At 41.8% G+C, this 10,967-nt stretch overlaps 1 protein-coding gene across 1 annotated transcript; it reads left to right on the forward strand.

Annotated features, from left to right (window-relative positions):
* Positions 1-7,095: 7,095 nt before the first annotated feature.
* On the forward strand, positions 7,096-9,483 carry foxl2a (forkhead box L2a). Its single transcript, XM_084064303.1, has one exon. It carries the CDS (start codon positions 7,366-7,368, stop codon positions 8,287-8,289), a length of 924 nt encoding a protein of 307 aa, XP_083920429.1. The 5' UTR covers positions 7,096-7,365; the 3' UTR covers positions 8,290-9,483.
* The last annotated feature ends 1,484 nt before the right edge of the window (positions 9,484-10,967 follow it).

A 10,967-nucleotide genomic window follows, 5' to 3' on the forward strand; every position in this document is an offset into this window, starting at 1 on the left:
GCACACACACACACACACACACACACACACACACACACACACACACACACACACACACACACACACACACACACACACACACACACACACACACACACACACACACAACCTCACCACAAATAAGAAGGTGCGCGCTTGTGGATGCATGTGTGTGTGTGTGTGTGTGTGTGTGTGTGTGTGTGTGTGTGTGTGTGTGTGTGTGTGTGTGTGTGTGTGTGTGTGTGTGTGTGTGTGTGTGTGTGTGACTGCGTTTGTTCCTCCACCAGGGCACCTCCTGCATGCCTGTACCCCCCCCCCCCCCCCCCCCCCCCCACCCAAAACCTTAATCCATGCGGGTGGGGGAGGCAGGGAGAACCGGTGGTCGCTGTTTATTTGCTCTGTCCTCTCTCTTCTCCCCGAAAGCAACAAGAGCCACATTTGAGGCACTGCATGAGGGCTGTGGGTACATCCTTTTTCTCCTTCTTCTTCTTCTTCTTGTTCCTTTTTCTCCTTCGTTCTCCTCCTCTCCTTTATCCCATCCCTTCCATCCCACTCCCCCCACATACACACACACACACACACACACACACACACACACACACACACACACACACACACACACACACACACACACACACACACACACACACACACACACACACACACACACACACACACACACACACACACACACACACACACACACACACACACACACACACACACACGCTTCTCCTCCTGTTCCTCTTCCTGCACCCCATGAGGACTCCATTGATGGGAGGCTGTGTAGTTGGTGTTGATGTGCATCCATGCAGGCTAGCTAGCCAGATGCAAAATGACCCAGTGAGCTCCATCTCCAAATGAACCACCAGCCTGTCCAGGGCAGACATGGACCCTGCTCTGCTATAGTGCCTGATGGACACAGAGAGAGAGAGAGAGAGAGAGAGAGAGAGAGAGAGAGAGAGAGAGAGAGAGAGAGAGAGAGAGAGAGAGAGAGAGAGAGAGAGAGAGAGAGAGAGAGAGAGAGAGAGAGAGAGAGAGAGAGAGAGAGAGAGAGAGAGAGAGAGTTAATGAAAGAGACCTTCAGATAAATTACCAGTAGGCTACCACGAGGTACTTAAAACCATTTAATTGTGGTTGTGATATGCAGTGTCTACAATAATATATTTAATATTCAATAACTGTCCTGATCAGCCTATTCAACATGAAATAATTTCCACTCAGAACAATTTATAATATATATTTATATATTTTTTTATCCAGATGCCACTCATTTCAGTAAGATAATTAATGTTCTGACCTATGTTTTATATTGAATATAAACTCAAATATGGTAGCTAGATTGCAAACCGTTATAAAAGACTATTCTACACAAATCCCTTAATTTTTCTGTGCTTTTGTTGACAATAAATTTCATCCATGAATTATAGTACTTTCAACAAATGTAGTTAAAAGTACTATAATTCATGGATGCCTATTAATCTTTTTTTATGGAAAATTGTTGTAACAAAATAGAGTTAAAGCCCATCTTAGTCAGTTAGCTGAAAATATTGAAAGTCAAAATACTATATATGCCTAGTATTTGGGCCTATTATTTGTGGTAATAGACCTATGTTATTGCTGTTATAATTTAGTAATTATATTATTGGTTTTGTTGTATTAGTAACGTATTATATGCCTAAAATCTTTAATAAATAAAGAAAATCAGTCAATTAGATATTCAGACAAATACATCATGGGGATTTGGGAGAGTATAGCTCCAGGTCCTGTCATGTTTTCAATTTGAAAACTTTAGTTACTAGTTACTTTGTAGATTATTATTAAAAAACATACATTAACCACTTCAGCCCTATGTACATTTCGGCCATTTGAAAATAGCCAATCTACAAGCTCAATGCTGCATTGTGAGCTTGTAGATTCTATTTTCAAAAGATGTTTATACATTTTATACATTTGAAAACTTGTGAAACGGAACATTCTGCATGATGAGTACTTTTTACTTTTGGTACTTTAAGTACACTTTGATAACAATACTTTTGTACTTTTACTCAAGTAAGTGTTGAGCCTGATGGTTCGGTCCACACACACACACACACACACACACACACACACACACACACACACACACACACACACACACACACACACACACACACACACACACACACACACACATTCCTCCCGTCGTCAATTTCATAAACATCCTCGTTTCCGACCGGGGGCCGGAAGTGAACCAGGACAGGAATTCTACTCTTTCACCGTGCATTATGAACCATTAAAAACGATGTTCACTCACTCACACTCACACACACACACACACACACACTCACACTCACACTCACACTCACACTCACACTCACACTCACACACACACACACACACACACACACTTTTGCTACTGCACTATGTTATTATAATTATGACAGCCAGGCCTACTATATTATTATCAAACTAAAATAATGTCAAACTAAAACGTTAATAAATGGGTTAATAATATAAATAAACAGTTTCAGGATGTTTTTACTCATAGGTGTGTGTGTGTGTGTGTGTGTGTGTGTGTGTGTGTGTGTGTGTGTGTGTGTGTGTGTGTGTGTGTGTGTGTGTGTGTGTGTGTGTGTGTGTGTGTGTGTGTGTGTTGGGGGGGGGGGCAATTGTATCTTTTAAGTGAACGTTTATTCGTGCTTGATTGGGGTTCAAGTGAGAATTTGAGGAAAGACTTTTAGAGGATGTATATTTATCTAAGAAGAAAACATGGGCTCTTCTTCTCTAAATAATAGGCCTATCTCTCTCTCTCCCTGGCTTACGCCACTACTCTGCAGTGTCTGCACAAAGACCGGGGAAGATCAGCATTCGATACAGCAGTAGAGGAAAAAGTACTCACATTTTTTACTTAAGTAAAAATATCAATACTGCAATGCAGAAATACTCTGTTACAAGTAGAAGTCCGGAATTCAAATGCATGAATGCCGAATATCAAAATGCACTTGAAGTAAGTAGAAAGTTATAAGTATGCAGAATGTCCCATTTCACAACTTTCAAAATGTTTAGAAATCTTTTGAAAATAGTAGATCTACAAGCTCACAATGCATTGCATGGCAACGCATTGTGAGCTTGTAGATCGGCTATTTTCAAATGGCCCAAATGTATATGACTGAAGTGATTAATGCATGTTTTGCAATAAATAATCATTAACTAGTAACTAAAGTTTTCAAATAATTGTAGTGGAGTAAAAGTATAACATTTGCCTCTGAGATGTAGGAGTAGAAGTTAAAAAAAATGTTTTAAAGTAAAAACACCTCAAAATTGTATATGCTAGTACTTGAGTAAATTTACTTATTTACTACCACTGCAGAAACATGGAAGCCAAGAATGCACATAAGCTTCACTCACACAATATAGAAAGGGTATAAGGCAATTTGAGATGCAAAGTGCTGTTAGAAAATGAGGATAAGATAATGCACATTTAACAGCCCACGATTTACCTAGAAAATAATTTTGATAGCTACTGTCTGGAACTTTACCCTTGGTTATTATTATTAAGCCTTTACGTTTAAGCTTTTAACAAATTCGTAGACATATATATTTTTTAATCCACTTCTCCGTCTTTGGGCCTTCCGTTGACTTCTCAAGTGCAGAGAACAGTGAGCGAGCAAATGAACATTCCTCTGCGCCTACTAGCAGAACCCGAGCAGTTCAGGTTACATAGGCCTGCGTGGTGCTTAGAGATTCTCGACACGTTTGTTTACAGCTTTGTTGTGACGGGACGTCCTATATAGAGGATGCCAGACACAGGTGACAGCTTGACGCTTTGAGAGAAAGTCAAACGTCAAGAGCGTCCTTCAAAGCAAGGCATATTAGACTGGCCTGGCCCTGGCTGGCGGGTGAATATTTGCTACTATACTACTTTATACTATATTGTCGAGATGTTTCTAAAAACGAATTCTAAACGCATGCAGTGCCAATCAGATAAAAGCGACAACAATTATGACAGATTATAGACCGCTCTAGAATTAATTAGCAGAAGGGCCTATAGGCCTATATAGCCTGGTTAACGTCAGCATTATACATTAAAACCTTTGACCCCTTGTTTAAGCCTATTTTGAATTCTTTATTAGAATGGACAACATTGTGAAAGTATTGTTTGCAAGTTTATTAAAATATTATCATCATCATCATCATCATCATCATCATCAAGAGGAACATTCTTCTTTAGACTATAGGATGCTGCTCTGACTACCTACATATTTATTATTTGTCAAACACACAATCAAACACACAATAATAATAATAGGTAAAATAATAATAATAATAATAGCCTAATAATAATAATAATATAAACATCTTGGTTGCCCATCAACGTGTTGAGTGGTTGTCTAATAATTCCTTCTATAGTTTGTGCAGCTCTTCGCATTGCCTGCTGCTCTTAGATTTACGCACAGGGGACCAAGAGAAGACCACAGACTTTCTCTGGGACAAAAAAGAAGACAAAACAACTCCCGAAATCATGAGGTATCACTAAACACACGCGCACTGCACAGCCCGACGGAACAAAAGGACCCATTTATGTTGCGTCTATTTTATTTTCACTCACTTACAAGCCACCCTACCACATTTATGTTGCTAAGTGCCGTGTAAATGAAGAATAAATAGCTTTATTCAAAACCAAAAGAAACCCGTTTTCTTTTTCACTGACTATTTCAAATAAAGTAATTTAGATATAATAACCTACGCATCTGTTCATGGTGTGAAAGTAGGGGATGTTTTTCCAAGAAGTTTTAGCAGTGTAGCAAAAGCAGTTTGTTGTTGTTTTTGTAACTATGCAACTATCCGTGCGTATTTTGTATTGTATTTACAGCAGGCAGTCCGATTTGTTGTGGCCCAACTGAATTGCATTAAAAGTAAAAGAAAAATAAAAAAATAAATCATTATAAATAATTCATTTTAACTGACAACCTGCTTAATATCAAATTAACTTGTCCCTCTGAAACGCCACTGAGTCATCTGATACCTGCAGCAGGATTTAAATTTGAAATAGATGACACATAGGCCGACCTAATAATTGCAACGACATAATTAATATATCTTAGGGGGCATGTGTTGTTTGGCTTGTCCGTAAATGCTTTTCGTCTTAAAACATATGAAAAAGATATTACCCGAAACAAGAGAAAAGCTTGCCCTTTTAACGGCGCTGAAACGGCCCACTCCGGGGCTGCAGTAATTGCACGTTGAGAGACGCCTGGCTCTCATGGCGGTTCAGCTGTTCTCCTGTGAGCCGGGGCTTCTCTCTAGCGACCCGGCCGCAGACTGGGGGTGGGCGGGGGACGGTGGCGGGTGATGACACACATGCCAATGCTGTTCCACCTGCACACATAAGGCTCCCATAGCACGGAAATACACGGGACCCCCGGCATGGGTGGCCATGCAGGCCGGGGGAAATCCATACCCTTCTATATACACCTCCCTCGCAATGTGAGCTAATTAAGCGGCACTATCAATCCAGATTTTCCCGGAGCTGCAGGACAACGCCCGGTCGACTGCAAAATGACTCTTGGACATGTAGGGCTTAACTTTTTTTTAAGCAGGGGATCTCAAACTGTTTCCATGTCAAAGACCCCTAAATTAAGATGCAGGATATTTATCCCCCCCCCCCCTCCCCCCGTTTGATTACGTTATTTCAAGATTTAAAAAACAACAGGCCTATTTATTAGGGGGTCCCCGGACCACACTTTGAGAACCACTGCTTTAAAGCTTCGGAGAAGCTCGGAAAATGTGGCGTGCATGTTTGTGGTCATTAGGCAGCAGGCTAGTAGCCTATTGGCTATAGCTGCAGATGAAATTGCAGCCTATTACTCTTATGGCAATATGGAAAACACGATGGACAGGCTACTCCAAAGCGCTATCATTAGTGTGCCTGCATGCATGCCTGCATTGTGCATGTGTGCATGCGTGAGTGCGTGCGTGCGTGCGTGTGTGTGTGTGTGTGTGTGTGTGTTGACACTTGCACAGTGGCGAAATAGCTACACATTGAAATTGCTGCCATCAAGATATGTTCCTATTTGCTACAGAAATAGGTCAGATATGACATTTATCAATTTTCGTTTTTGGATGAACACATAATTGTGCAATATGCCTAATATATCCCATTTGGTGTTATATTGATGACACAGCAGTTCCTTCCTTTCATTATTAAAAAGGTTCAAATGCTCAGTATTTCTGCATTAAGTTTAACATTATTGTTGGACTGGGATATTACCTAAGCATGTCATTTCTGTGCTATCTGTTGCCCAACATCGTTTTCCTAAACTGATTGATTGATTGATTGATTGATTGAAGACTTTATTGACAGTTTGCAAAAAAAACACAGAAAGCACAGTTCTACACAAAATGATGCTAAAAGGATTAAACCCAAGAAAGCACTATGGCTTGTTTCCATTGGGGTCCTGTGTATGTTCAATTCATCGAAATACTATCCTAATTAGCTTGATATAAACTATGTGCCAATGGCGTATCGTCATAGAGGCCAGTGGGGCCATGGCCCGGTCTGGAAAACTCTGCTCCCCCACTGCCCCCAGGGGGGGAAAAAACAAAAAATCTACATAACAACATTAGCACCCATTCTGTTGTAGCCAAACCACCGGAATTCGCCTTTGTTTTCAAATCGGGCTTATTTGCATTCGGCCGGATAGTTAATGGGTGGCCATTAAAAAACGGTTTCCCCGTCAAACCGGTTCTCTTGCCAGGTAAGACTGTCACTTATCAGCCGTCGTTGCGCGAGCCCCCCCCCCCCCCGCGAGGGGGCGGGGGGCGGGGGGTTTAAGAATCTGGCCCGGTCCACGTTAGGACCCACCATACGCTAGTGCTATGTGCTGCGTTGTTGAAATCCAGTTCACTTTGTTATTTTTGCGCCCGGTTCTGATGATATGAATTTCAACATGTTAAGTGATTATTTTTTCCTTTGCTGTAAATCAACGAAGGCGGAACTCAACGATGAGCGCAAATCACATCGCTCTACGTCGCTCCGTGGAGCGCATAGGCAGCCTGCGTGCGGACGTGAAAAAAAAAGAGAAAAGGGATGGGCTTACTGACACACCAAACCACAACCTGGGTTCTGCCATCAGAAATCAGTTGAGAAAAATCTCCGTTGCAGGGAGAGGAACTTTATCTGCTGCCTTGTCTTCTACTGTTCTGCAAAAACAACGACTGACTAGTCGGCACGATTTGGGAGAAACGCTTTGCATTCGATTTGAAGTTGCCTGCTTGCCTTCTTCTCGAGGTTTCACGACAGACATCTGTGAGATATCCATCAAGGGCTGCGCTGCAACTGTCGCGTAAAGCTTTGTTTTCCCCAATATTTGCGCTGGAATTGTTTTTGTTTTGGTGTGCGCAATGATGGCCACTTACCAAACCCCGGAGGATGACGCAATGGCTTTAATGGTCCACGATACCAACACGGCCAAGGAGAAAGAGAGACCCAAAGAGGAGCCGGTCCAAGACAAAATTTCGGAGAAGACGGACCCATCTCAGAAACCTCCCTACTCGTACGTCGCTCTGATTGCTATGGCGATTCGGGAAAGTTCCGAGAAGCGCCTCACTCTGTCCGGTATTTACCAGTACATCATCACCAAATTCCCGTTTTATGAGAAAAACAAGAAAGGCTGGCAGAACAGCATCCGGCACAACCTGAGTCTCAACGAGTGTTTCATCAAGGTTCCGCGGGAAGGAGGCGGCGAGAGGAAAGGGAATTACTGGACCCTCGACCCGGCGTGCGAGGACATGTTCGAGAAGGGAAACTACAGGCGACGCCGCAGGATGAAGCGGCCCTTCAGGCCGCCGCCGACCCACTTCCAGCCGGGCAAATCCCTGTTCGGAGGGGACGGCTACGGCTACCTGTCGCCGCCCAAGTACCTGCAGTCCAGCTTCATGAACAACTCGTGGTCGCTGGGCCAGCCGCCCGCTCCCATGTCCTACACGTCCTGTCAGATGGCCGGCGGCGGCAACGTGAGTCCCGTCAACGTCAAGGGTCTGTCCGCCCCCTCGTCCTACAACCCTTACTCCCGGGTGCAGAGCATGGCGCTCCCCATGGTGAACTCTTACAACGGCATGAGCCACCACCACCACCCGCACGTCGCGCACCATCATGCCCAGCAGCTGAGCCCCGCGAACGCCGCGCCGCCCCCGGTTTCTTCCAGTAACGGAGCGGGCCTCCAGTTCGCCTGCTCTCGCCAGCCCGCCGAACTCTCCATGATGCACTGCTCTTACTGGGAACACGAGACCAAACATTCTGCGTTGCACACGAGGATTGATATTTAGAGTTTGCCTTGCCATGAGGCCTGTTCGACGAAAAAAAAAACACAAAAAGACGCTTGAAACAGAGTGAGAAGTCTATTCTTATTTCAAATCAGAACCGCAGTATTTTTTTGGAGAGACATTTCTGACGAGCTCTTAAAAGGAGTAGTTCACCCAAAGATTACTTATTTTCTATCAATTAGACACCCCATGAAGCATTGAATTGATCAAGATTATTTTGTCTCCTACTGCACTGACCGATGACCCGGTCATCAAGTTATTGGCTCAGGAATGTGACAAAAACAAAAAAGAATCTCCATGATTTCAAGGCTTCATGGGGTGTGCAATTGATAGAAAATTAGTCATTTTTGGGGTGAACTACTCCTTTAAGTCCAAGCAATGTCCTTAAAGGCCTATGCATGAGTTAATGCTCAGAAAATATTCATAAACTGTATGTTGGAGATAAAGAAGCCACGGGGACACGTATTGTTTTGGGAGCCATTTCGTGCGCTGGCGTTTCCCCTGGATTGAGGGCCGTTCTTTTGTATGGTAGTCAACATTTGTGTTTATAAGACTATTTCCCTAACCACGGGTATAGACATTTTGCATTTCCATTTCTGTGTTGTGCGCCTGTGTGTGTGTGTGTGTGTGTGTGTGTGTGTGTGTGTGTGTGTGTGTGTGTGTGTGTGTGTGTGTGTGTGTGTGTGTGTGTGTGTGTGTGTGTGTGTGTGTGTGTGTGTGTGTGTGTGTACGCGCGCGCGCATGAGTGCGTAATGGTATGTTGCAAATTTACGCACGGCATTCCCTTATTGTTTTGAAAATGACCCCCCCCCGTCAACAATAAAACACTAGCATAATTTTAATTCAACTGATTTAGGCCTTCTTAGTAATCATGCACGGAACAGGGCATTATCATGGCTTTGAACATTGTCACAATTAGGAGAAGTAAGTTATGGTTAGAGAAAATTTAGATTAACAAAGATACTTTAACTCCTGAGATCAACCGCTTTTTTACACTTCTTGATCCCAGACAGAGATGGTTTAGTTTTCTATTATGACGTGAACCCGTGCCAGGTTTTGTTTATATTTCTCTTTATTTTTTAAGAAACCTAATTATATTGTCTCATGCATTGGGACCATGTTTAAGTTTAATTAGCACTTTCCCTTATTTTTTTCTAAATTGTGAATTTCTTAATAAACTTGTATTTCTTAAAGTAATACAGTGGTCGTGAAGTAATCTGTGTCATGCATTCATTAGCCTGTTAGCAAGCCAATGGAGCAACATGCATCGTGCTGCGAAGACCAATTCTTTCAGAAATATATATGGAATTGCCGTAAAGGCCTATTCGGCATGCATTCAGTGCCCATTTCTCCAGGGTCCACTTTGTTTTAGTGCCCAGTTCACATGTATTGCTATATTCTATTTTGGAGAGGTATTAAGGTTATCGGTAATTTCAGTGTTTTCATATGCCTACCTCTCCCAACTATAATACAATTTGTCGGGATATGACATGACACATACAGTATATAGTTTAACTTTTAGTTATTTTGCGCCTAGTCTCACGGATTATTTGCATGGTGGTCAAATTTAAGCCAAGGTTTGAATGCAAAAAAGTGATGAAACTTCTCATATAATCTCTCCACTATCTTTTAAATGACACACTTGATATAATATGTTTAGGTCTAGTTGCAATAGCCTAAACAAACCAACTGTTGTTACACGACGTAGCAAACATAAAAAGACAGTCCGCGGATTTATGCCTATACAGTTAAACTCACATCTCAAATAGCTGTAGAAAACGATTACACTTTTTATGGTTTGTCTGGTTTATATTTTAAAAGTGGGGCCCAAGTTCATGAAAGAAAAAAAAAGTTACTCAAGGGAGGTTGGTTTGGAGAAACAGATGCTGGTCAAGGGAAAGGTCTTCATGACGGTCTGTCTATTCAACCATTATGTCCATATAGCAGCATTAGGGCTATGCCATATAACCTATAGTCTAAAATATAACCTAAATAATATTAATAACATAATATAATAACAATAATACTATGAACAATAACAATAATGATAACAATAATTATAATAAAAATAATGTTATTATATTATTATTATTAGTGAAATATTCAACTGCACAGCATGACATCATGTAGCTTATTAGGCTATTAATATTAATATTATTATTATTATTTTAGCATTGTGAAGCAGGATTAAGCGAATGCCATTGAGCAAATGTTGTATTAATTATTCGCGACTTTTCTTTATCAATGCGGTTATGAATAATATATTGTACAATCCACCAGGAACAAAAGGAGAGGAGATTAAAACAATAATAATCTATACTCCACACACCAAACAAGGACATAACTCCTTTATAAACAGCTGTATGAGTCGAGACTATACGGGACATGCGCACGCTGACAGATTACTATTAGTGAAGGTCAAGTTCTGGCTATAATACATAGTTGTGTTGCTGTCTGCGACAGATGCATTGTTGTGTAGTAGTCTAATATGTCAGTGGTTCTCAACCTTTTCAAACTGGGACCCCCCAAAATAATCATATTTAAACTGGGGACCCCCCACCCTGACAAGCACTTGGAATTGTATGGGCATTACATTTAGTTAGGTTTCGGTTCCACAGATAAATATTGTGAAAATAGCAGATCTACAAGCTCACAACGCTTTGCGTTGCGAGGCGTTGTGA

The sequence above is a fragment of the Gymnoscopelus microlampas genome (assembly GCF_963454915.1).
Source record: "Gymnoscopelus microlampas genome assembly, chromosome: 8".
NCBI lineage: Eukaryota > Metazoa > Chordata > Actinopteri > Myctophiformes > Myctophidae > Gymnoscopelus > Gymnoscopelus microlampas.

What these genes read in the sequence shown, in the direction of transcription:
- foxl2a (XM_084064303.1), top strand. Translation starts at nt 7,366, where the DNA reads ATGATGGCCACTTACCAAACCCCGGAGGATGACGCAATGGCTTTAATG.